Below are 27,413 nucleotides of genomic sequence, written 5' to 3'. Positions count from 1 at the left end.
CATGGAAGGCACGGAAATGTTTTCACTAAGACTTAAAAAACATGCAACAATAGCGAGCCTATTCTCCCATATTATTGAACATGCAACTACTGTAATGAAGCAACGAATGCAATACATCATTTTTAAACATTTGCCAAATTGCAGATTGTGGGAAAGCACTGTTCTTAAAGACACACCTGATGCGAGCCGTTTCATGTGACAGAGTTTAACATCTCCATTAGACCTTACAGTGAAATGCTTACTTAGGAACCCCGAACCAACGATGCAGTTAAAAAAAAAATACGGATAAGAATAAGAAATAAAAGTAACAAGTAATTAAAAGGCAGCAGTAAAATAACAATAGCGAGACTATATACAGGGGGGTACCGGTACAGAGTCAATGTGCGGGGGCACCGGTTAGTTGAGGTAATATGTGCATGTAGGTAGAGTTAAAGTGACTATGCATAGATGATAACAACAGAGACTCTAGCCATGGGAACATTTTGAGCCAATTCGCTTTGAATCTACAGTTGAAGTCGGAAGTTTACATACACCTTAGCCAAATACATTTAAACTCAGTTTCACAATTCGTGACATTTAATCCTAGTAAACATTCCTTTTCTTAGGTCAGTTAGGATCACCACTTTATTTTAAGAATGTGAAATGTTAGAATAATAGTAGAGAGTGATTTATTTCAGCTTTTATTTCTTTCATCACATTCCCAGTGGGTCAGAAGTTTACGTACACTCAATTAGTATTTGGTAGCATTGCCTTTTAAATTGTTTAACTTGGGTCAAACGTTTCGGGTAGCCTTCCACAAGCTTCCCACAATAAGTTGGGTGAATTTTGGCCCATTCCTCCTGACCGAGCTGGTGTAACTTAGTCAAGTTTTTAGGCCTCCTTGCTCGCACACGCTTTTTCAGTTCTGCCCACAAATTTTCTATGGGATTGAGGTCAGGGCTTTGTGATGGCCACTCCAATACCTTGACTTTGTTGTCCTTAAGCAATTTTGCCACAACCTTGGAAGTATGCTTGGGGTCATTGTCCATTTGGAAGACCCATTTGCAACCAAGCTTCCTGACTGATGCCTTGAGATGTTGCTTCAATATATCCACATAATTTTCCTCCCTCATGATGCCATCTATTTTGTGAAGTGCACCAGTGCCTTCTGCAGCGAAGCACCCCCACACAGTTGGGTGGGTATTATCTATGTTGTCTGTTTCTATGTGGGGTTTTCTAGTTTGGCCTGATATGGTTCTCAATCAGAGGCAGCTATCATTCATTGTCTCTGATTGGGAACCATATTTAGGTAGCCTGTTTTCACTGTTTGTTTGTGGGTGTTTGTTTCCTGTGTCAGTGTTTGTGCCACACGGGACTGTTTTCGGTTAGATTCTCTTTGTTATTTTGTATTGTGTCATGTTCCGTTGATTATATTAAAACATGGACACTTACCACGCTGCGTTTTGGTCCGATCCCTGCTACACCTCCTCTTCAGACGAAGAGGAGGAAATCTGCCGTTACAGATGTCAAGTAAAGAGGCACTGAGTTTGAAGGTAGGCCTTGAAATACATCCACAGGTAGACCTCCAATTGACTCAAATTATGTAAATTATGTAAATTAGCCTATCAGAAGCTTCTAAAGCCATGACATAATTTTCTGGAATTTTCCAAGCTGTTTAAAGGCACAGTCAACTTAGTGTATGTAAACTTCTGACCCACTGGAATTGTGATACAGTGAATTAGAAGTAAAATTATCTGTCTGTAAACAATTGTTGGGAAAAGTACTTTTGTCATGCACAAAGTAGATGTCCTAACCGACATGCCAAAATTATAGTTTGTTAACAAGAAATTTGTGGAGTGGTTGAAAAACGAGTTTTAATGACTCCAACCTAAGTGTATGTAAACTTCCGACTTCAACTGTATATATTCTCCCTCCGCCGGCTACAGTGGACGTTGAAGTGACACGGTATCTTCACTAGTGTTGTTCTCAGCAGGTTCGCTAATGTTCTCAGCATCCCTAACATTTGCCACCATGTCAACGTTAGCCGTCTCAGGTAAACCTTGTGAAGAGGCTTTATTAGTTGAAACTTGCGAATCCCCCTCACCAGATTCCGCTTTCTCCTCGTCACCTTTTCACTTAAAATACAATTTTATGGGCTTAATTTTTAGCGAAGTCTGCACGTTAACTTATAGCCCTATACCTATACTTTTTTCCAGTGTTGTTCACCTTTCTCTCACTCCGACTGGACTGCGTCATCACATAAAACTCTACTGTGGTTGGCGCATGCCGCTTTTGGAATTTGGGACTTGTAGTTTTTAAACAATTAGCAGCGGTGGAAAAATAGATTACGGTAGATTGTAATCTTTACTCGCACACTGCTCGTAAATAATTTTCGCACATATCTATTTTTAGGGGCAAATGCGAGTGAAATACTCACACTGTAGAGCCCTGGCTTTGTATGCGTCTCTGTGTGTGGAGTAAAGGTGGTCCAGAGTTTTTTTCCCCCTCTGGATGTACATTTAACATGCTGATAGAAATTTGGTAAAACGGATTTAAGTTTCCCTGCATTAAAGTCCGCAGGTACTAGGAGCGCCGCCTCTGGGCGAGTGTTTTCTTGTTTGCTTATGGCAGAATACAGCTCATTCAATGCTGTCTTTGTGCCAGCCTCAGTCTGTGGTTGTATGTAAACAGCTACGAAAAATACAGATAACTCTCTAGATAGAGCTTATCATGAGATACTCTACCTTGGGCGAGCAATAGCTCGAGACTTCTTTAGATATCATGCACCAGCTGTTATTTACAAAAATACATAGTCCGCTGCCCCTTGTCTTACCAGACGCTGCTGTTCTATCCTGCAGGTACAGCATATAACCAGCCAGCTGTACGTTGATTGTGTCGTGTTCATCCACGACTCCGTGAAGCATAAGATATTACAGTTTTGAATGTCCCGTTGGTAGTTTAATCTTCTGCGTAGGTCATCGATTTTATTCTCCAAAGATTGCCCGTTTGCTAGCAGAATGGAAGGAAGTCGGGGTTTATTCGATCGCGGGGTTTATTCGATACGAATTCTCAGAAGGCAGACCACCCTCTGGCCCCTTTTTCTCTGCCTTCTCTTCACGCAAATCACAGGGATCTGTGCCTGTTCCCGAGAAAGCAGTATATCATTCGGTCAGACTCGTTGAAGAGAGAATTTGTTTTGGGGGAAAAAAACGCAATCGGTTGGGACACGTAAAACGTCAGCCTTCTTCTCCGGCGCAATTTGTATTATTTTTTTATTATTCGCTTTGGGCATTCGTAAATTCAGAGCATTGTCAGATTGTCTGTTCATAAATTCAGAGCGTTTTGTCCTCGGGGCATTCAGAGCGCCCCGTCACTGGACACTCCGGCCGAGGAGTAGGGTTGATCCGACCGTTTTGACCTCAACGGCAGTCAAGCACCCAAGCTAACGTTGGCTAGCTTGCTAGCTACTTAAAATCAAATCAAATTTTATTTGTCACATGCGCCGAATATTTCACCTTACAGTGAAATGCTTAATTACAAGCCCTTAACCAACGATGCAGTTAAGAAAATACCTTAAAGTAAGAGATAAGAAAAACAAACAATTAAAGAGCAGCAGTAAACAACAATAGCGTGGATATATACAGGGGGTACCGGTACAAAGTCAATGTGTCAATGTGCGGGGACACCGGTGTTGAGGTAATTGAGATAATTATGTACATGCAGGTAGGGTTGTTAAAGTGGCTATGCATAGATAATAACAGAGAGTAGTAGCAGTGTACGGGGGGGGGGTGCAAATAGCCTGGGTAGCCATTTGATTAGCTGTTCAGGAGTCTTATGGCTTGGGGGTAGAAGCTGTTTAGAAGCCTCTTGGACCGAGACTTGGCGCTCCGGTAACGCTTGCCGTTCGGTAGCAGAGAGAACAGTCTATGACTAGGGTGGCTGGAGTCTTTGACGATTTTTAGGGCCTTCCTCTGCCACTGCCTGGTATAGAGGTCCTGGATGGCAGGAAGCTTGGCCGAGGTGATGTACTGGGCCGTACGCACTACCCTCTGTAGTGACTTGCGGTCGGAGGCCGAGCAGTTGCCATACCAGGCAGTGATGCAACCCGTCAGGATGCTCTCGATGGTGCAGCTGTAAAATCTTTTGAGGATCTGAGGACCCATGCCAAATCTTTTCAGTCTCCTGAGGGGGAATAGGTTTTGTCATGCCCTCTTCTTTGTTGTTGATGATGGACACATAGGAACTTGAAGCTCTCAACCTGCTCCACTACAGCCCCGTCAATGAGAATGGGGGCGTGCTCGGTCCTCTTTTTCCTGTAGTTCACAATCATCTCCTTTGTCTTGATCACATTGAGGGAGAGGTTGTTGTCCTTGCACCACATGGTCAGGTCTCTGACATCCTCCCTATAGGCTGTCTCATCGTTGTCGGTGATCAGGCCTACCACTGTTGTGTCATCAGCAAACTTAATGATGGTGTTGGAGTTGTGCCTGGCCGTGCAGTCATGAGTGAACAGGGAGTATAGGAGGGGACTGAGCATGCACCCCTGAGGGGCCCCCGTGTTGAGGATCAGCGTGGTGGATGTGTTATCTACCCTTACCACCTGTGGGCAGCTCGGCAGGAAGTCTAGGATCCAGTTGCAGAGGGAGCTGTTTAGTTCCAGGGTCCTTAGCTTAGTGATGAGTTTTGAGGGCACTATGGTGTTGAACACTGAGCTGTAGTCAATGAATAGCATTCTCACATTGGTGTTCCTTTTGTCCAGGTGGGAAAGGTTAGTGTGGAGTGCAATAGAGATTGCATCATCTGTGGATCTGTTGGTGCGGTATGCAAATTGGAGTGGGTCTAGGGTTTCTGGGATAATGGTGTTGATGTGAGCCATGACCAGTCTTTCAAAGCACTTCATGGCTACAGACGTGAGTGCTACCGGTCGGTAGTCATTTAGGCAGGTTACCTTAGTGTTCTTGGGCACAGGGACTATGGTGGTCTGCTTGAAATATGTTGGTATTACAGACTCAGACAGGGAGAGGTTGAACATTTCAGTGAAGACACTTGCCAGTTGGTCAGTGCATGCTCAGAGTACACGTCCTTGTAATCCGTCTGGCCCAGCGGCCTTGTGAATGTTGACCTGTTTAAAGGTCTTACGCACGTCGGCTGCGGAGAGCGTGATCACACAGTCATCCAGTACAGTTGATGCTCTAATGCATGTTTTAGTGTTTCTTGCCTCGAAGCGAGCATATTAGTTATCTAGCTCGTCTGGTAGGCTCGTGTCACTGGGCAGCTCTCGGCTGTGCTTCTGTAATATTTTGCAAGCCCTGCCGCATCCGACGAGCGTCGGAGCCGGTGTAGTATGATTCAATCCTAGTCCTGTATTGATGCTTTGCCTGTTTGATGGTTCGTCGGAGGGCATAGCGGGATTTCTTATAAGCTTCCGGGTTAGAGTCCCGCTCCTTGAAAGCGGCAGCTCTACCCTTTTTAGCTCAGTGCGAATGTTGCCTGTAATCCATGGCTTCTGGTTGGGGTATGTACATACAGTCACTGTGGGGAGGACATCCTCAATGCACTTATTGATAAAGCCAGTGACTGATGTGGTGTACTCCTCAATGCAATTGGAAGAATCCCGGAACATATTCCAGTCTGTGCTAGCAAAACAGTCCTGTAGTTTAGCATCTGCTTCATCTGCCCAGTTTTTTTTATAGACTGAGTCACTGGTGCTTCCTGCTTTAATTTTCGCTTGTAAGCAGGAATCAGGAGGATAGAGTTCTGGTCAGATTTGCCAAATTGAGGGCGAGGGCGAACTTTGTACACTTCTCTGTGTGTGGAGGAGACGTGGTCTAGATTTTTTTTTAACCTCTTGTTGCACATTTAACATGTTGATAGAAATTCGGTAAAACTGATTAAGTTTCGCTGCATTAAAGTCACCGGCCACTAGGAACGGCGCCTCTGGATTAACGTTTTACAGTTTAAGGCGGAATACAGCTCATTTAGTGCGGATGTAGTTCCAACCTCGCTCTGTGGTGGTATATAGACAGCTATGAAAAAAACAGATAAACTCTTTGGGTAAATAGTGAGGTCTGTGTTTCAGTATGATATGTTGGATGAAGGAATAAAGACACACCAATGTCAAGTTCAATAGCCTTGTTCAAGCATTGTACAAATCCCTACACGCGGAGTCCGGGGAACAGCCCGGCTAGTCGAGTACTTATCAACTAGACTCCGTAACAGTCTGCAGCTTATAATAATATACTCCAGCTCAAGCGAGCAAAACTTTGAGACTTCCGTAGATATCGCGCACCAACTGTTTACATAAATGCATAGGCCCCCGCCCTGTGTTTTACCAGATGCTGCTGTTCTGTCTTGCCGATAGAGTGTACAACCCGCCAGCTCTATGTTCTTAATGTCGTCATTCAGCCACGACACGGTGAAGCATAAAATATTACAGTTTTTAATGTCCCGTTGGTAGGATATCAGTGCTTTCAGCTCATCCCATTTATTTTCTAGCGATTGAACATTAGCTAGCAGAACGGAGGGCAAGGGCAGATTAGCCACTCGTCGCCTGGTCCTCACAAAGCACCCTGATCTTTTGCCTCGAAATCTACGTTTCCTTCTCCAGCGAATAACTGGGATCGGGGCCTGGTCGGGTGTCAACAGTATATCCCTCGCGTCCGACTCATTGAAGAAAAACTCTTTGTCCAGTTTGAGGTGAGCAATCCCAGTTCTGATGTTTAGAAGCTCCAATCGGTCATAGGAGAAGGTAGCAGCAACATTATGTACAAAACAAGTTACGAACAAGGCGAAAAAACAAACAAAATAGCGAAAAAACAAACAAAATAGCATGATTGGTTGAGGGCCATCTCAATTCCAGACACAAATGACAGAACACCTCACTCGACCTAACAGAGCTTCTTAGGCTGTTTTCATGTTATCCAGAGCGTAACTGTTACATTGGCAACAATTTAATTACGTTTTTTTGCCGACGTTTGCTGACACCGGCCATATTCAACGAGTGTTGAGCGTTCGTAAAATCATTAGTTATTCTGCGCTCTGGCACACTCCCGACATAAATATGCAAATAGAATGGGTTGTTAATATGACTAGGATTGTGCTTTTGGCTTCTAGACAACGAAAGAAAGTTCATATGAAAACCAGTAGAACAGGAGAGAAATGCTCTGAAACTTTTCAAGCCTAGCAGCTGTTAAGTGCTTCGTGCTGTTTCTCTCTCTCCCAGTGCTGCTCCCTACAGCTTGCGTCTGTTAGTTGCCTAGCAACGCGTCTACGCTCTATTTTGGTCGCGGCTCGCTCTATAAACTCGCTGTACATTACTATTTTCGGCAAGCCTAAAAAATAAGTGCTGCTCATCGATAACTGGCATCCAATTTGTCTTCTTAATAAGGACTATAAGATATTAGCCTTACTACTTGCAAAATTAGTTAATTAAAGAAGTCCTGGATGCAATCATTGATGAAACAGTCTTGCTTTATGAGGAACAGACATATTTCTAACAATATCAGACTAGTATTAGACATACATGACTACTCAGACCTAATAACCGAGGATAGCTTCATATTATTTTTGTATTTTTATAAAGCATTTGACACAGTAGAGCATCAGTTCCTCTTCCACTACCCTTGAGAGACTTGGCTTTGGGAATTTTTTCTGTAAGGCTATTGTAACGACCCTGGGTTTATAAGCGTGGAAATCAACTCTGCCGCACGAGTATGCTTTTGCGGCACAGTTGATAGCGCGCTGGACTTCGGGCTAGAAGGTCGAGGGTTCGAGACCTCCTCTCTGCCTGTTTCATTACATTGGTGTCAGAAGTGATCGGACCTTGCATCCACGACAGTGCGTGTGCTTGGCCGGTGAGCGCGTTCCTGTAAGACGTAGAGTCGCAAGCTAGCGCGAGGACACGCTCTTTGAAAGGAGGGAGTAGTGTAACGACCCTGGGTTTATAAGCGCGGAAAATAGCACTCTGGACTTCGGGCTAGAAGGTCGAGGGTTCGAGACCTGCTCCCTGCCTGTTTCATTACACTATTAAGACTCTCTATACAAATGGTAACAGCTCTATCAAATTGAAATATGGCACCTCACCTAGATTTGAGTTAAAGAGAGGAATTAGGCAAGGTTGTCCTATCTCTCCGTACCTGTTTTTATTAATCACCCAACTTCTTACAAATAATAGTCCTGTACAAGGTATTTCCATAGCTGGTAAATAAATTATTATAAGCTGACGATAGTACACTTTTTCTGAAAGATGCTAACCAAATTCCCATATCGATCAATGTCTGGTCTATATCTTAACATTAATAAATGTGAACTCATGGCTGGTAAAGATTGTGTGACACCTTCATATTATGGTTTTCCAGTAAAAGAAGAACTTACATATTTAGGCATAACCATTACAAAGGATCAGAAGTCTAGAGGCTTACTAAATTTTAACCCTCTTATTAAAAAAAAACAGAAGAAGCTAAATCAATGGCTACAGAGGGACTTATCTTTAAAAGGTAGAGTCCTAATAACCAAGGCTGAAGGTATCTCTAGACTAACATATGGCGCTCTATCTTTATATCTTGACAGTAAAATAAGCAAGGAGATAGACCAGATACTTTTCAACTTTCTGTGGAGAAACCGTACCCATTACATTAGGAAAATTGTTGTAATGAACACTTATGAGAATGGTGGGCTGAATTTTCTGGACTTTACTACCTTAAATAATACTTTTAAGATCAATTGGATAAAACAATTCCTAAGAAGACCCACTTCTATGTGGAATTTTATTCCTCTTCATGTCTTCTCTACTTTTGGTGGCCTTAACTTCATGTTGGTTTGCAATTATAATATTGACAAAGTTCCAGTGAAACCTGCCGATGAAAAGCTTTTCTTGTCATGGTCCTTCATTTATAATAATTTTTCTCCACACAGATATTATATATGGAATAATCGGGATATATTGTATAAAAATAATTCTTTGTTTTTAGAATATTGGTTCCGAAATAATATCCTATTGGTGAGCCAACTGGTAAATGCAGAGGGTCTTTTACTCAGTTATAAGGAATTCTTATCACTTTACAAGGTCCCTGTAACACCTAAAGATTTTGCAATTGTTTTAGATGCCATTCCCTCAGGTGTTGCTTTATTATTCAGGAACGTGTCAAGACCTGACCCTCAGAGCCTACCTTCCGTTGACCCTGTTGACTCATCATTAGGAAATATTTGTTTCTCTTTTGGTCCATTCAACAACAGAGCGATATGAACCTTGTTTCAGCAGGATGTTGTATCTATACCTTATCTCATGCCTTATTGGAATGGATTTATTGATAATATCTGTTGGAAAAAAGTTTGGATGTTGCCACACACATACATTTACCTACATGTTAACAAAATTAAGCAAGTTTCCTTTAAAATTATTCATAAATATTATCCTGCCGACCACTATATGAAGACGTTTAAGGAAAACATCAACTCAAATTGCTCCTTTTGTAATGACCACCCAGAAACAGTGTTGCATCTTTTTTGGCATTGTATTCATGTAAGAAAAATGTGGCAAGACATCAGTAGATTTATAATTGAACAAATTTATGAAGATCCTACACTATTGTGGAGAGATGTACTGCTTGGATTCTTTACCTACGATAGAAATAAGCTGAAACATTTTTATGTAATTCATTTCATTATTCTTTTGGCCAAATTTCATATTCACAAATGTAAATTTACAGACAAAAAAACACATTTTCTTACCTTGGAAAAAGAAATTGAACTGTATTTTAAGACAATTAAATACTCTACTAACAAAAAAGCTGTTAGAATAATAAGTGTATGTATGTCCCTTAAGGTCCTTGTGTAATGTGATATTGTACCCCCTAGCCCAATTGTACTTTGTATATTATTTATATATACTTGTGTCCCCACATGTATTGATTTGTTGTTAATAAATTTAAAAAAAGACTTATCGGCAAAATATGAATTCCAGTCAACCAAGACACAGTTCCTATTTTATGACTGACGAGATTTGTTAAATTCTGACACAAATTTAAGCTCACGAAATTATCCAAATTAACCTATAGACTGATAAGCATGACGCTGAAATGTATTTTCTGCAACTAACGTTAACCGTTAACATCCCTACTCTCTCTCTCTGTCACTCCATGGTTATCTTTTGAACTGGGCTCATGACACGAGCGCTTCCTGCCAGGGGCGGTACAGCCCTCATATATTACTGTGACTGAGCCAGTGGGAAAGACAAGAAGATACTTTTAACCCGAGAAGAACTACTGCAGCAGAGGACATCAACAGCTATAAGACGATGCTTAGTATTTTTGTTTTGTAGAGCAGCCCTTTAATGCTAGGTCGTATGACCACAGATCACAAGCTGGCTGTAAACAATTGCCAATATTGTTAACACAAAACATGGTCATAAATAAAGCTGTTATGTTACTGTATAGATGAGCACTGTCCATCCCCTGGATAAATCTTTGACAAGATGGAGAAGAATGACTCAGAGATGGGGGTTCAGGGCGGTCAGTTGACAATACAAAGTGCTATCCTCCACAAACAAGGGCAAATGTAGGCCTAGTAGTTGGCCCTACTACTTGGCCCTCAATATGCAGACTCATTTCAGTGTGAGAAACTAAAGTTATGCTACCTCTTGAATGCCCTTCAATTGAAAATGTACGGAAAGAAACATTTCCAATGAAGCAAGGACATTACAAAATGACAGTGATGAATTGAAATGATCCAAAGATGAAGTCTCGCAGCGGTATCAGTGACACTGAGTGGACCGACTTCTCTCCAGAGGAGCAACCAATTAGTAGCCAGGACAAACATATTTTCACGATTTCATTATTATCATAAAAATCTGTAAGTCATAGCACGTTTTGGGGCTTATTCAATAGTTTTTAACTGATAAGGTAGAATCCTAAAGAACAATTATGTTAAAAGTACAATTTTATATTCCTTAAACATAAATACAAAATAATTGTCATGGCTTTTTGATTAATGGCCAAGTGTCAAAACACCCGTTTTAAATGTCCAAATTCATAATCAATATGCCAAAATAAGTTGTCATATTTTGAAGACCAATACATAAAATGTACTACGTACACACACATAGTCACTCTTGTGTTCAGATTAACCTTTATTTTGCTAAATTAGTACCTTCTAAAGTGCACATGCACCAATATTTACCAAGTGGTCACTCAAGACTGGAATTGATTAGCTTGTTCTATGGAAATCAATAGTGCACGGAAATGAATCACTCACATCGATATTGTATTGAAATGAATGAAACTGGGATAATAACCGCGGCGACATGTACCATTTGCTCTCTTCTAACAGACAAACCTCAGTGGACTTGGGTATACTACATATATCTGTCGATGTCTTAGTCCATCTGCAGATCAAAAGTCTGTGAAAATAAAATATTTTTTAAGTATTTAGGCTACTGATCTAGTGCAACATTTAAGTCTTTATCATTTAAATGGCCATCTTAGCTGGTACCTAGATAGGTTAACCTTTTGGGCCAGACATGGACAAACCCAAGTGGGCTACAAAATCGGGGATGGCTGTGTTTATACAGGCAGCCCAATTTTGAGTCAAGTTTCTAATTTCTGTTTCGTTTACATTTTTTTTTACGAAACTACAACAACCTTTATAAAATAAATGTAAAAAAAAAAAAAAAAAAAAGTCCTTAAATTGGTTCCACTCAAAAAAGCCTTAAAGAATAAATTCCCAAAATACTGTATTACTGCATGTGAATCGCAAATCATTTCTCAAGTGAATCCTGATCAATTCGTCAACATTCTACGACCAAAATGGCAGCATTTAACACAGTCCTGTCAAATTTGATTTGCCTCTGTACAAACATGGCGTGAAACTTGGATCGAGTAGGCCAACACCCAATAAATACAGCGAGGGCCGTATAATTAGCTATTGATTAATTTATCCTCAAAGAACGACAAAATCAACTCCCAAACACAAGTGTTTCCTTTACTACTAACGCAAGCTTGTTCAACAAGCAAACCATTTAGCTAACGTTAGCTCCAATGCAAAACAAGCTAGCTATCTAGCCAACATTAGCTAGATAGCTCAACAAGGCTGGCTATAGTTTGTGCGTGACTTACACGGCTAGCTGGCTAGCTAACTCGACAACACACGTCCTATCGCTCAACAGCAAGTCAAGGTCTAGTTTGTTCGTTAAGCGGCTAGATAACAAGGAACATCTTTGGGTAAATGTGACACCTCTGTGGAAGGTGAGACTGAAAAATGTCAGTAGGATTCTTCTGAGATGTCCTCAGCAATTGTTTTCTGTGCTAGGCTACATTTGGAAAATTTTGGGATTGGCTGTTCTCATTACCAAAATTGGTAAAGGGCCCAATTGGGACCCATGTTATAGCCCACATACCCAACTGTACAAAAAAATACCACACATTTGTGAATCGTTGCATTAATCAAGTGTGCAACATTATGTGCAATATGGTTTAGATGAGAAGCTACTGTATAGTTTGAATTGCTATCCTTATTTTGTCAATATACTATGGTATTTACGGTATGCTAATAGGTGCACACACACATGATGCAGTAATGTGGCTTTGGCCACACCACATCCAAGGCTAAAGTAAGTATAGTGTAAACAGAAAAGGTGCAAATCTGATGTTGAAGAGATCTTACTACATACACATATTTTACTAATGTAAATCCACCCTTAATCTCACACCTAAAGGCAATTAGCAGGCGGATGACGGGGGTCAATGTCTCCTCTGAGAACAGGTAATATCCTCTCTCAGGTTGAGAGCTGTGGTTGCCTACTCAGCACAACACACACACACACACACACACACACACACACACACACACACACACACCACAGAGAGCGAGAGGGAGAGCGAGATACTCAGCACATCTCCACAAGTGTATGCTGTTTGTCTGTTCTCTCGGGTATGGTTTGTTTTGTATCATGTGTATGTATGCTGTGATTATGGTGTGTATTGTCTCTTGTGTGCATGGAGTGTGCGTGTACAGTATTTCTCTTTTCGAGCATGGTGTTGGTGTATAATGTTTCTCGGGAATGTACAGGCTATGTAGGGTAAGTGTACCTATTAAGCCCACCAAAATCTAAGTTTACACATTTCTAACCTAAACGATACTCTAACCTATACTCTAACCTTTAATTTTGTTAAAATTGTAAAATAAATATCAATAAATAATGATTTTATTCAAAAACATGCGTGTCACAATTATCGGCACCCCTGTATTTAGTACTTTGTTCACCCTCCCTTTGGAAAGATAACAGCTCTGAGTCGTCTCCTAAAATGTTTGATGAGGTGGGAGAACACAGGAAGGGATTTGAAACCATTCCACCATACAGAACTGTAGTTTTTGTGTGTTTTAATCCATTTAAATTCGTACAAAAAACACACTTATGTTCATTGAATATTAGGGATATCAACACACAATCCTCATGTGTTTCAATGCAAACCGGGCTTAATTGGAGCATACTGGGCTTAATTGGAACAGCAGCGATTTATGGTGAAAAGATAGAATAGCAAAGTCTACTCATAAAATATTTAGAAACCAATGGTTTGGTGTATAAATATGCAAAATGGACTGCAATATTATGTGAAGTTAGTATTGATCAAATTGAACAATATTTATTCATTGTCATTTACATTCTGTATAGAGGTGGTGTGTTTTGTGCTGCTGTACTCTTTAAGCCCACCTGAGAACATTTTTGAATTTACAAAAATGGCATCTACAGTTAAAGTCAGAAGTTTACATAGGTTGGAGTCATTAAAACTAGTTTTTCAATCACTCCACAAATTTCTTGTAAACAAACTATAGTTTTGGCAAGTTGGTTAGGACATCTACTTTGTGCATGACACAAGTACTTTTTCCAACAATTGTTTACAGACAGATAATTTCACTTATAATTCACTGTATCACAATTCCAGTGTGTCAGAAGTTTACATACGCTAAGTTGACTGTGCCTTTAAACAGCTTGGAAAATTCCAGAAAATTATGTCATGGCTTTAGAAGCTTCTGATAGGCTAATTTATATAATTTGAGTCAATTGGAGGTGTACCTGTGGATGTATTTCAAGGCCTACCTTCAAACTCAGTGCCTCTTTGCTTGACATCATGGGAAAATCAAAAGAAATCAGGAAAAAAAATTGTAGACCTCCACAAGTCTGGTTCATCCTTGGGAGCAATTTCCAAACGCCTGAATGTACCACATTCCTCTGTACAAACAATAGTACACAAGTATAAACACCATGGGACCACACAGCCGTCATACCGCTCAGGAAGGAGACGCGTTCTGTCTCCTAGAGATGAACGTATTTTGGTGCGAAAAGTGCAAATCAATCCCAGAACAACAGCAAAGGACCTTGTGAAGATGCTGGAGGAAACAGGTTCAAAAGTATCTATACCCACAGTAAAAAAGGTCCTATATCGACAACCTGAAAGTCCGCTCAGCAAGGAAGAAGCCACTGCTCCAGAACCGCCATAAAAAAGCCACGGTTTGCAACTGCACATGGGGACAAAGATCGTACTTTTTTGAGAAATGTCCTCTGGTCTGATGAAACAAAAATAGAACTGTTTGGCCATAATGACCATCGTTATGTTTGGAGGAAAAAGGGGGATGCTTGCAAGCCGAAGGACACCATCTCAACCGTGAAGCATGGGGGTGGCAGCATCACGTTGTGGGGGTGCTTTGCTGCAGGAGGGACAGGTGCACTTCACAAAATAGATGGCATCCTGAGGGAGGAAAATTATATGGATATATTGAAGCAACATCTCAAGAAATCAGTCAGGAAGTTAAAGCTTGGTTGCAAATGGGTCTTCCAAATGGACAATGACCCCAAGCATACTTCCAAAGTTGTGGAAAAATGGCCTAAGGACAACAAAGTCAAGGTATTGGAGTGGCCGTCACAAAGCCCTGAGCAAGGAGGCCCACAAACCTGACTCAGTTACACCAGCTCTGTCAGGAGGAATGGGCCAAAATTCACCCAACTTATTGTGGAAAGCTTGTGGAAGGCTACCCGAAACGTTTGACCCAAGTTAAACAATTTAAAAGGCAATGCTACCAAATACTAATTGAGTGCATGTAAACTTCTGGCACATGGGCAATGTGATGAAAGAAATAAAAGCTGAAATAAATCATTCTCTCTACTATTATTCTGACATTTCACATTCTTAAAATAAAGTGGTGATCCTAACTGGCCTAAGACAGGGAATTTTTACTTGGATTAAATGTCAGGAATTGTGAAAAACTGAGTTTAAAAGTATTTGGCTAAGGTGTATGTAAACTTCCGACTTCAACTGTATGTATAACAATGCAAGGTTCATTTAACAATAAAATAAGACTAAAAGCATTAAAAAATGTAAGCTGTGAATGCCTGAAATCTATTATCTTGTTGTAGATCACCAAGTTATGATGCTACTGTGTGACTGTGACATCCAGGCACAACTGCTAGCATGAAAAACTCATATTTTCCATTGGTAAGAAATAGTAATTAATGACCACAAAGTAAGCTATCATATGCATATATCAGCACATTAATCTCTTAATTTTACAGAAAGTATAATTACTTATCTGAGAAGGTACTAAAAATGAAATGTTTTTTTTTTGCAGATTTGAAATTGGCCACTAGTGGGAACTTACACAGAACTGTCAATGACAATAATAGAATCAAAACTGTTATGGTTATAACAACCAGATTAATTAGTTGAATCCAAAGATGGAAGTGGGTTTAATGGGTATTTGGGCTTAATAGTTATGCTTACCTTTTTGTGTTTAAGTGTGTCCTTTGTAATGGAATACACTACATGACCAAAGGTATGTGGACACCTGCTCTTCGAACATCTCATTCCAAAATCATGGGCATTAATATGGAGTTGGTCCCCCTTTGCTGCTATAAAAGCCTCCACTCTTCTGGGAAGGCTTTCTACTAGATGTTGGAACATTGCTGCGGGGACTTGCTTCCAATCAGCCACGAGCATTATTGAGGTCGGGTACTGATGTTGGGCGATTAGGCCTGCAGTCGCCATTCCAATTCATCCCAAAGGTGTTCGATGGAGTTGAGGTCAGGACTCTGTGCAGGCCAGTGAAGTTCTTCCACACCCATCTCGACAAACAATTTCTGTATGGACCTCGCTTTGTGCACGGGTGCATTGTCATGCTGAAACAGGAAAGGGCCTTTCCCGAACTGTTGCCTCAACTACCAAAAAAGGTAGTTGTATAATTAAGAACAGTAACTTGAAGGATTCAATAGGTGGAATTGTAGAGTTGTTGCCGGTCCCTTCCTTTGCGATCGTCATTCTAATGAAATCCAGAAAGAACAAAACCCTGTCCTCAAACATTTACAGTGTATGTAGTCTTCATAATCATCATCATCATCCTCCTTCATCAATGTTGGATATATTTTTTCTTCCTTTTTCTGTGTATTTCGTTCAGAATATCATTGTATGCTGTTGCATTAAGATTTCCCTTCAGTGGAATTAAGGGGCCTTGCCCAAACCATGAACAGCCCCAGATCATTATTCCTCCTCCACCAAACTTTACATTTGACACTATGCATTCGGGCAGGTAGCATTCTCCTGGCATTCGCCAAACCCAGATTCGTACGTCGGACTGCCAGATGGTGAATCGTGATTTATGACGGAAAAGAACGTGTTTCCACGGCTCCAGAGTCCAATGGCATTGAGCATAACACCATTCCGGCTGACGCTTGTGTGGCCTACCACTTTGTGGCTGAGCCGTTGTTGCTCCTTGACGTTTCCACTTCACAATAACAGCACTTACAATTGACCGGGGCAGTTCTAGCAGGGCAGAAATTTGACGAACTAACCTGTTGGAGAGGTGACATCTGACGGTGCCACGTTGAATGTCACTGAGCTCTTCAGTAAGGCCATTATACAGCCAATATTTGTCTATGGAAATTGCATGGCTGTGTGCTCAATTTTATACACCTGTCAGCAATGGGTGTGGCTGAAATAGCCGAATCCACTCGTTTGAAGGGGTGTCCACATACTTTTCTATATATAGTGTATGTGCTCGACTATGCACCAGCTATGCTGTGTGTTAATAGCACCAGACTCGCTCTGGTCTGTGTGGTATGGGGTGATGATAAGGCCTGATTGTGTGGCAGTCACACTAGCCTCGGAGCGGACAGGCTCGCCGTGGAGTAGACGACTGGTGGGTTTGAGGAGGGGGGGTGACTGCACTGACAGCGGGCCTCTAAATAAATGTTGCAGGCATGGGGTGGGGGGAGGAGGAGGGAGGGATGTGGAGGTCTGAGGCACGCAGGGGATATCCTACTGTCTGCGGCATACATGACTCACTAAACACATGCTGCGCGGACCTATCAGGGGCGAGGATATAGGTCACGTGACGCATCGTGCAGTGTGTCACTCTGGCAGCGTGATCTCTCGGTCTTCCTCTTTCGTTCTTGCTCGCTCTGTCTCTCTCTTTCTTTCTCTTTCCAGCTCATCATCGGAAAAATAGGGAATGGAGAAAGATAGAAAGAGAACTAGTCCCTCCTTGCTGCACTAAGCACACTGGCATGATGGAGGACCAAGACCTGTTCCTGGGCCTGCTGCTAACTAGTGACAAGTGATTGAGATGTATCAGCAAATGGACCCCTTTCACTTGTTTATCTCTGGTTACACTGGATCCGGAGGTGTGCTCGGCATGGGCCGGCTGGTCGCCTAGAGAGGCACAGCTCCTCTGTCATGGGGAAAGATAAGGAGCGGGGGTTTGGTTTCTCATCTGGCACGGTGGCCCACGGATCGTCTTTGAGCCCAGCGGCTAGGGTTCCTCTGGCCCTGTGGAAGGTCTGGTTTATCAGGAGGAAGGGGGTAGAGAGGGGTTACTGTTAAGCTACGGCGTGGCTCTCTGGGAATGGGCCTCTTCTCTGAAGAAGAGGTTATCAGTTCACAGACAGACAGACACACAAAAACACACAGCACTTCAGGAAGAATCTCGCTGACTTCCTGTATTTTCTGTTTGTTTAACAAGCCATAAATAGACATGGGGTGATTTGCACAAGAAGACAAGTATCTGCTAAATAATGTGTTTGCACCTACCAAGTGATTCACGGCAGCAAAACAGCCCCATTTACTTTATCAATGTGTACACATAATGTATTACACCAATACATACATAACATTCCATTGAGTGTTATCTGAAAGCGGAGTGTCCCCACTCACATTTGAACATTAGCCAAGTGTCCTGTGATTGTGTGTTGCAGCCGTTTGCACAATGGTGTTGTCTCCAGCCCAAAGATACTGCCAAGATGCCAGAGAGCGCGTGGAAGCTGGTCTTCTACACCATGTCCTGGTCCTACAGCACCTACCTGCTCTTCTTCACCAACTACACCTTCTTCCATGACCCGCCCTCTGCATTCTATGGTAAGACGTAGTACATGAAACAAGGTTCATAAAAAGAAGCTGTGCACTTGATGTATTGTTCGGTAGACCTAAAATAGTCAGTAGTCTCTTTTTCTACTAATAACTACAGTTAAAGCAATGACAACACAAGCAGAGGTCTGCTTGCTTCAAAGTGACCTTTTAACCTGCTCTTTTTCTACTAATAACTGCAGTTATTCAGCTATAATAACCTAAAAACAAAAGCATCTGTAACTAAAGCATTTAATCCTTCAAAGCCTGGCCCCAAAGATTCCTTGGGAAGTATTTAAGAAGAGAAGGTCTGTCCTCTTCAAGTTACTCCCCTTCTTCTACTAATAACTCCAGCTAAGCAACGATAGCAAACTGAAGAACTAATGCTAAAGGAACTGTAACCAAAGCATTGCAACCTTCAAAGCATTGTCTTATAGAACCCTCCAGATGCTTCTTTTACAAGTATTCAAATAGAAGCCACATTTGTGTTTTATATTTGCATTTTGTGTCTGAACTGACCACATGGCGTGTCTCTACTCTCTAACCATTGCCCTGAACAATCCGCCTTCATTCTTTTATCTATCATTTATGGCATTCCTTCCTTCCGATTCCATCAGACTTTCAGGTGTCAGTCGGTGCTTGGGTTCGTTTCAATCTCCCTTTCCTCGATTGAGGCGATCAGTTGTTCTTTTAAAGGCCCTCCACTTTTCTAATAGCTGTCACGCACATTGAGAGTAGTCATTCAACCTGCTCAGGCTAATGTGGCTCTGCTTTTAGTTCTCCGAGAGAGCGAGGCTTTAGCTCTTGTAGAAAGAGAGAGAGGGGAAGGGGGGAGAGAGAGAGAGGAAAGGGGGAGAGAGAGAGGGGAAGGGGGGAGAGAGAGAGGGGAAGGGGGAGAGAGAGATAGAGGCTCCTATTCCTGTAGCACTCTAATATCTCTTGCCTCCATGTTTTCAATGTTTAATGATGGAACGTCCGATCAATAAACATTACGGTCTGTAACCTCATCTCATGGAGTCAAAAGTTGCCCCAAACGTTCCGAGAAAAAGTTTCCGTTTACAATACCCTTAAGGCCTTAAGGGAGCGATGATGATGATGGCCCCTGGTCCTCACATGCCTGGAAAACCTGACACCCCTGCAGCTCCCACCTCAGGTATTCCTCTGGAAGTCACCTAGTATAACCAAACAGAACAATTGTCCCCTGCAGAACCAAAAACAAACACTTCTTATAAACTTCTACCAGTTAGACTATATGTACAGCACCAGTCAAAAGTTTAAACACACGTTCTCATTCAAGGGTTTTTCTTTATTTTTACTATTTTCTACATTGTAGAATAGTAGTGAAGACATCAAAACTATGAAATCACACATATGGAATCATGTACAGTAGTATCCAAAAAAGTGTTAAACAAATCAAAATATATTTTATATTTGTGATTCTTCAAAGTAGCCAACCTTTGCCTTGATGACAGCTTTGTACAGTCCTGGCATTCTCTCAACCAGCTTCACCTGGAATGATTTTCCAACAGTCTTGAAGGAGTACCCACATATGCTGAGCACTTGTTGGCTGCATCTCAATTGGGTTGATGTCGGGTGATTGTGGAGGCCGGGTCATCTGATGCAGCATTCCATCACTCGCCTTCTAGGTCAAATAGCCCTTGCACAGCCTGGAGGTGTGTTGGGTCATTGTCCTGTTGAAAAACAAATGACAGTCCCACTAAGCACAAACCAGATGGGATGGTGTATCGCTGCAGAATGCTGTGGTAGCCATGCTGGTTAAGTGTGCAGTGTCACCAGAAAAGCACCCCCATGCCATCACACCTCCTCCTCCATGCTTCACTGTGGGAACCACACATGCTGAGATCATCTGTTCACCTACTCTGCGTCTCACAACGACACAGCAGTTGGAACCAAAAATCTCAAATTTGGACTCATCAGACCAAAGTACAGACTTCCACCGGTCTAATGTCAATTGCTCGTGTTTCTTGGCCCAAGCAAGTCTCTTCTTCTTATTGGTGTCCTTTAGTATTGGTTTCTTTGCAGCAATTAGACCACGAAGGCCTGATTTATGCAATTTCCTCTGAATAGTTGATGTTGAGGTGTGTCTGTTACTTGAACTCTGTGAAGCATTTATTTGGGCTACAATTTCTGAAGCTGGTAACTTTAATGAACTTATCCTCTGCAGCAGAGGTAACTCTGGGTCTTCCTTTCCTGTGGCGGCCCTCATGAGAGCCAGTTTCATCATAGCGCTTGATGGTTTTTGCGACTGCACTTGAAGAAACTTTCAAAGTTCTTGACATTTCCGAATTGACACGTGTATATGTGTGTGAGCGAGCATGTTTTTGTCTGTGCCAGTGTGCATATTCATGTCAGTGTGTGTGTGGGTGTGTGTCAACATGCACATGTTGGTGTGTATACAGTATGTGTGTGTTGGTTCCTATGTAGTTCCGCCAGGCCTCTCCTCTAACCCTCAGTGTCTCTCTCTCTCGCTCTCGCTCTCTATGTCTTCTCCCCCTTCCAGACTGGAAGAGTGGCATGACGGTGCCCACGGACATCGCCATCGCCTACCTGATCCAGGGCAGTTTCTACGGACACTCCATCTACGCCACGGTCTACATGGATGACTGGAGGAAGGATTCTACCGTCATGGTGGTGCACCACGTTGTCACTCTGGCCCTCATCACCTTCTCCTACGCTTTCAGGTAGCTAACCACACCCTGCCTGGTGGCCCCAAGTTTGGGAAACGCTGCCGTAATGTGATGCTGTGTAATCTTACTGCCTGTCATATAAAATGTATTGAATACTGGCAACATTTCCACGTAGCAATAGTTGTAAATGATAGATAAGGGTCAAGGTTTATTTTTATGTTATGTCAATTTGTGGAATCAGAACAGTGATTTGTCATAGTGTAAAAAGGCTCGAGGTTATTTGATGTTGGAAACATGTTTTCAGTGTTATTTGATGACCGTTAGACGGTTCCTCTGTTTCAAACTGTATTTGTTTTAAAGTCAGCCGGTGTCATTGACTAAGTCTCACCCCCTGGCTGTCACATTGTATCGTCTAGCTCTCCGTACAGCAGTGTTCTTATATTGTTTGTGTACCGACGTTGTGCTCCCCACTGCTCTCTCCTTTCAGATTCCACAGCATTGGGTTACTGGTGCTGTTCCTCCACGACATCAATGACATCCAGCTGGAGTTCACCAAGCTCAACGTCTACTTCAAGACCCGGGGAGGGGACTACTACCTCATCCACGACATCCTGTCCAACATGGGCTCTGTCAGCTTCAGCATCACCTGGTGAGGAGAGAGAAGACACACGCAGACAAGCACACACACATGCATGACAAAATACTACAGTTTACTATAGAATACTACAGTACTTAGTATAGAATTCTATAGTAAACTGTAGTATACTGTAGAATACTATACTACGCACGGTAGTATCCCTGGATCATGTGTAGTACTTGTAGTATATAAATTCTACAGAATTATCTGCAAAAAAAAAAAAATACTACAGTAATTTCCTCAAAAACACTACAGTCCGCAAAGGCACAACCCTTTTTAACTATAGTAAATAATACAGTATTTCATTTTCATATACCCTGCCCATTTCCCTCCACCATATTGCAATTTGTGCCACAGTATATACTACAGATTTATTTTACTACAGTATTTATACTATAAAGTTCACTATAAATTGTACAGTATACTACAGTAAATACTACAGTAAATACAGTCTCCAAAAACACTACAGTGAATACTATAGTATTTACGGTGCATTCGGAAAGTATTCAGACCCCCTTGACTTTTTCCACATATTGTTACATTACAGCCGTATTCTAAAATGGATTAAATTAATGTTTTTCCTCATCAATCTACACACAATACCACATAATGACAAAGTGAACACAGGTTTGTAGAAATGTTTGCAAATTTATAAATTTTTAAACAGAAATGCCTTATTTACATAAGTATTCAGACCCTTTGCTATGAAACTCGAAATTGATCTCAAGTGCGTCCTGTTTCCATTGATCATCCTTAATATGTTTCTACAACTTGATTGGAGTCAATTCAATTGATTGGACATGATTTGGAAAGGCACACACTATATAAGGTCCCACAGTTGACAGTGCATGTCAGAGCAAAAACCAAGCCATGAGTTCGAAGGATTGTCCGTAGAGCTGTGAGACAGGATTGTCTCGAGGCACAGATCTAGGGAAGGGTACCAAAACATTTCTGCCTCGTTGAAGTTCCCCAAGAACACAGTGGCCTCCATCATTCTTAAATGGAAGAAGTTTGGAACCACCAAAACTCTTCCTAGAGCTGGCCGGCCTGGCAAACCAGAGCAATCGGGGGAGAAGGGCATTTGTCAGAGAGGTGATCAAGAACCCGATAGAGCTCCAGAGTTCCTCTGTGGAGATGGGAGAACCTTCCAGAAGGACAACCATCTCTGCAGAACCACCAATAAGGCCTTTATGCTAGTGGGGCCAGACAGAAGCCACTCCTCAGTAAAATGCACGACAGCCCGTTTGGAGTTTGCCAAAAGGAACCTAAAGACTCTTGGACCATGATAAACAAGATTTTCTTGTCTAATGAAACCAAGATTGAACTCTTTGGCCTGAATGCCAAGCGTCATGTCTTGTGAAAACCTGGCACCATCCCTACAGTGAAGCGTGGTGGCAGGATCATACTGTGGGGATGTTTTTCAGCGGCAGGGACTGGGAGACTAATCAGGATCGAGGGAAAGATGAACGGAGCAAAGTACAGAGAGAATCCTTGATGAAAACCTGCTCCAGAGCACTCAGACTGGGGAAAAGGTTCACCTTCAACAGAACATTGAGCCTAAGCACACAGCCACGACAACGCAGGAGTGGCTTCGGGACAAGTCTCTGAATGTCCTTGATTGGGCCAGCCAGAGCCCGGACTTGAACCTAATCTAACATCTCTGGAGAGACCTGAAAATAGCTCTGCAGCGACACTCCCCATCCAACCTGACAGAGCTTGAGAGGATCTGCAGAGAAGAATGAGAGAAACTCCCCAAATACAGATGTGCCAAGCTTGTAGCATCATACCCAAAAAGACTCAAGGCTGTAATCACTGCTAAAGGAGCTTCAACAAAGTACTGAGTAAAGGGTCTGAATACTTATTTAAATGTGATATTTCAGTATTTTATTTTTTTAATACATTTCAAAAAAAATCTAAATCTGTTTTTGCTTTGTCATTATGGGGTATTGTGTGTAGATTGATGACGGGGGGGGGGAAACTATTTAATCAATTTTAGAATAAGGCTGTAACAAAATGTGGAAAAAGTCAAGGGGTTTGAATACTTTCCGAATGCACTGTATACCATAGTAGACTATAGTATTTTTTCATGTGGGACGCACACACACACACACCCCCACACCTGTTCTGAGAGGTCACAAGGGTGTTTGAAGCCCTGGACAATGCTAGTCGTTGTCCCCTAAAGCATCAGAGTAATACAGCTCCTCTGTGTCCCCCCTCTGTGCAGGTTTTGGTTCCGTCTCTACTGGTTCCCTCTGAAGGTTCTGTACGCCACCTGTGTGTCCAGTCTCCAGTCCGTCCCAAACATTCCCTTCTATTTCTTCTTCAACAGCCTCCTCTTGACACTCCTCTGCATGAATATCTACTGGTTTTTGGCAAGTATTGGACCTCCGTCTGCAGCAGGTCACAGGTCACACACTACACTGAAGCTCATTTGTCAGATGCTTGGTTAAACAAGCACAATCTAATTCAGAGAGGGTATTCACTCACAGATCTATGTTCCCAAGAGGTGAATGGCATGACAGTTCTATGACCATTGCCTGTTCTTCTTCGTTCCTATTAGCCTCCGTCAGGGGTTGATACAAGCATTAGAACAAAACTGTACTATGTGACATCAGACCTCTCTCCCTTCTTTAACCCCTGATCCCCCCCTTCTCTCTGCCCACAGTTCATAGTGGCATTTGTAGCGAAGGTCCTGACGGGGCAGATGAAGGATGTGAAAGACCTGAGGGAGTACGAGGGTGAGGAGGGAGCTCAGAGGGCTGCAGCCCTGCTCATGGCCCAGCAGCGGCTGCAGAGTGAAGATGCAGGACATCTCAACAACTCTGCTGAAGGGTGAGGAAACACAAAGTTACACACACTACTTGACCATGTTTCATTTAACCAGTGTATATGAATCACCAAATTGTGTGTATTATAGTATACATTACCATGAATGTTTTACTGTGCTGAAGTAATGTCACAATCATGCACTATACAGAAACTTCATCTCCAGGAGATGATCATTTCAAAAACATCCAGAGAGGTGTTTGTCAGGCAAACATTGAGAGAGAATGGCCCCTTGGCCTCAGATGACTCAGTAAATGAAAAGACAATTCATTGAACCCCATGTGTGTCCATAGCCATCCCAAACCACAATGCCTAATCCCTACTGATTTACCAAAGCAAAGCACATCAAGCCAAAAATCCTCTTTACTACAGCCCGGTCCAAGCAAAAAAACCAACCTCGCCCTGGTCCCTTCGTATCTGGATTCTGCAACATATAAGGGCAAGAGGCTAGGGGAAGGAAGTACGGGGTTGTTGGACTAGTTCGACCTGTATACTTAGAAAAGGGGTTCCAAAAGGGTTTTACCTGGAACCGCAAATTGTTCTTCAAAGGGTTCTCCTATGCGGACAGCCGAAGAACCCTTTTGGAGTGTAGACAACCATTCATCACACTGTAAACCTCATGCCTAAAACAAACCCTTTCCAAACAACCCCTACGCCCTTCAGTGCGATCTGAAAATAACCAGCTACAGTATGTGTGATCAATATGGCAGACTACAGTCGGAAAAAAGCGTCCGCTTTTGTAATGAACGAGCCCCATGCAAAGACGAACGTTGTTCTGGTACATCCTTGGGTGTAGCTGTCCTCTTTCTTCTTCTTGGGATTCGACTTAATATTCCTCTAAGCCCGATTGGAGGCTGAGGTGGTGGCATTCTTATTGCTATCTGGTTGTGAAGATTACCATCCACCACACCCATGTTAAATCTTATATCACACCATGCTCCAATGAGCTCTCCCCTTGAGGAAGTGCCTCTGCTATGGCGTGACACACGTGGATCTGTTCCCAGTTCTCTTGTAACCCCAGTAACCTGTGCTCTGTCAGACCACCCAGTATGACCTCAGAGCTGCAACAAGTAGCCCTGTCTTGTGTAACATACAGATAGACAGGATCAAAGCACTGTACTTATTGAGGTGTGATTATGCGGTTACAGCCTGACCCAGCCCTTATCTGGCGCCCTTGAACACCGGTCATATCCTTTTGGTTTTACCATGCGTATAAATAGCTGATCACCTTTCCGCTGGCTGACAGTTGGTCCTTTTTTTCTTCTCTCCTCTCCTTTCTTCTCACAGGAAGCACGTGCAGAACGGGATCACCAAGGAGAAGCATCTATAAAGGCCTCTCTAGTTCCACCTCCTGGCACGACCTAGATTGTTTCAAGTGACTAGAGGTCTCGCAAAAAGGATTAAAAAACAATTGATAACTTTTATTTCTTTTTTTCCCCCGTCGTGTTCTATAGATTTTTTTATTTTATTATATCACTGGGAATGTTATTTCAGGTGACATTTGTCTTATATTAACATTACGTTTGAAGAAAAAAAAAAGTGAGTTTCGGGAATGTTCTCTTGTGTAGCCTACCAGAACGTTTAGAATTAGTGTTATCTATAACAAACACTCACCAGACAAGGTTGAGCTACTGATGTTTAGGCCTCTAGTCTAGACCTATACAAACTAGATAACGTGCACACGTTAGAGGACTAAAGCGTTCACACAGTAACCATGTCAAAGGTCATCTCTAGTAGAGAGAGACCTGTCTTTTTAAAGAGCATTCCTCTTAAAAGCGTAGTGACTTTTTTAGTTTCTACCTCCTCTTATTCCAGGAGTGAAGGCTAAAATACTAAAGGGAAGTATTGCATCATGTCACTACCGCGGGTGTGAGAGAGTGCATGTAATTGGCTGGCTTTGTTTTACCAACGTGTATTGATTTTCATATCATTGCACAGGTCGATAGTGAACACAGCCATTACCACAGCCTGACCTGCATTATTTGAAGAGCCACGTCAGTGTAGTATTGATGTGTCTTGCAAATGTGAATTACTCGTTTTCAGATTTTTAAGGGAAACATAAACCTTTCAACTTTTTTATTTGTTTGTTTTTTTGCCGTCGATAAATATGCATAAGAAATATTGCTTGCATTCCTGTATCGGAAATGTATTGTCACATTTTCTGTTTTTATAGCATCTGTTGTTGCACTGAAATGAAGGCATACAAGCTGATAGCTGGTTAATGACAGCTGATATACAGTACCAGTCAAAAGTTTGGACACACTTACTCATTCCAGGTTTTTTCTTTTTGTAAAATCATAGTGAAGACATCAAAACTATGAAATAACAGATATGGAATCATGTAGTAACCAAAAAAGTGTTAAACATATTTTATATTTGAGATTCTTTAAAGTAGCCACCCTTTGCCTTGATGACAGTTTTGCACACTATTGGCAGTCTCTCAACCAGCTTCATGAGGTAGTCAATTAACAGGTGTGCCTTGTTAAAAGTACATTTGTGGAATTTCTTTCCTTCTTAATGTGTTTGAGCCATTCAGTGACAAGGTAGGGGTGATTATATAGAAGATAGCCCTATTTGGTAAAAGACAAAGTCCATATTTTGGCAAGAACAGCTGAAATAAGCAAAGAGAAACAACAGTCCATCATTACTGACATGGTCAGTCAATCTGGAAAATTTCAAGAACTTTGAAAGTTTCTTCAAATGCAGTTTTTAATAACCATTAAGCGCTATGATGAAACTGGCTATCATGAGGACCGCCACAGGAAAGGAAGACCCAGAGTTACCTCTGCTGCAGAGGATAAGTTCATTAAAGTTACCAGCGTCAGAAATTGCAGCCAAAAAAAATGCTTCACAGAGTTCAAGTAACAGACACATCTCAACATCAGCTGTTCAGAGGAGACCGCTTGAATCAGGCTTTCATGGTCTAATTGCTGCAAAGAA

At 42.0% G+C, this 27,413-nt stretch overlaps 1 protein-coding gene across 2 annotated transcripts in view; it reads left to right on the top strand.

Annotated features, from left to right (window-relative positions):
• LOC120054711 (ceramide synthase 1-like) overlaps nt 1-26,026 on the top strand; it is a 38,509-nt gene extending 12,483 nt beyond the window's left edge. Inside the window, exons 1-7 of one of the 2 annotated variants that reach the window (XM_039002262.1) lie at nt 17,414-17,798; nt 18,215-18,374; nt 20,884-21,064; nt 21,498-21,659; nt 23,872-24,019; nt 24,313-24,479; nt 25,761-26,026. In XM_039002262.1, the coding sequence (XP_038858190.1) occupies nt 17,697-17,798; nt 18,215-18,374; nt 20,884-21,064; nt 21,498-21,659; nt 23,872-24,019; nt 24,313-24,479; nt 25,761-25,803 (963 nt within the window). In that variant the 5' untranslated portion in view covers nt 17,414-17,696 and the 3' untranslated portion in view covers nt 25,804-26,026. Of the gene's footprint in view, nt 1-17,413; nt 17,799-18,214; nt 18,375-20,883; nt 21,065-21,497; nt 21,660-23,871; nt 24,020-24,312; nt 24,480-25,760 lie in introns of those variants that run through there. The other variant, XM_039002261.1, reaches the window with a different exon arrangement.
• The last annotated feature ends 1,387 nt before the right edge of the window (nt 26,027-27,413 follow it).

Source organism: Salvelinus namaycush, chromosome 10 (assembly GCF_016432855.1).
Source record: "Salvelinus namaycush isolate Seneca chromosome 10, SaNama_1.0, whole genome shotgun sequence".
Lineage (NCBI taxonomy): Eukaryota > Metazoa > Chordata > Actinopteri > Salmoniformes > Salmonidae > Salvelinus > Salvelinus namaycush.
The sequence above is the reverse complement of the archived record's forward strand: the minus strand, read 5'-3'. Positions and strand labels throughout refer to the sequence as shown.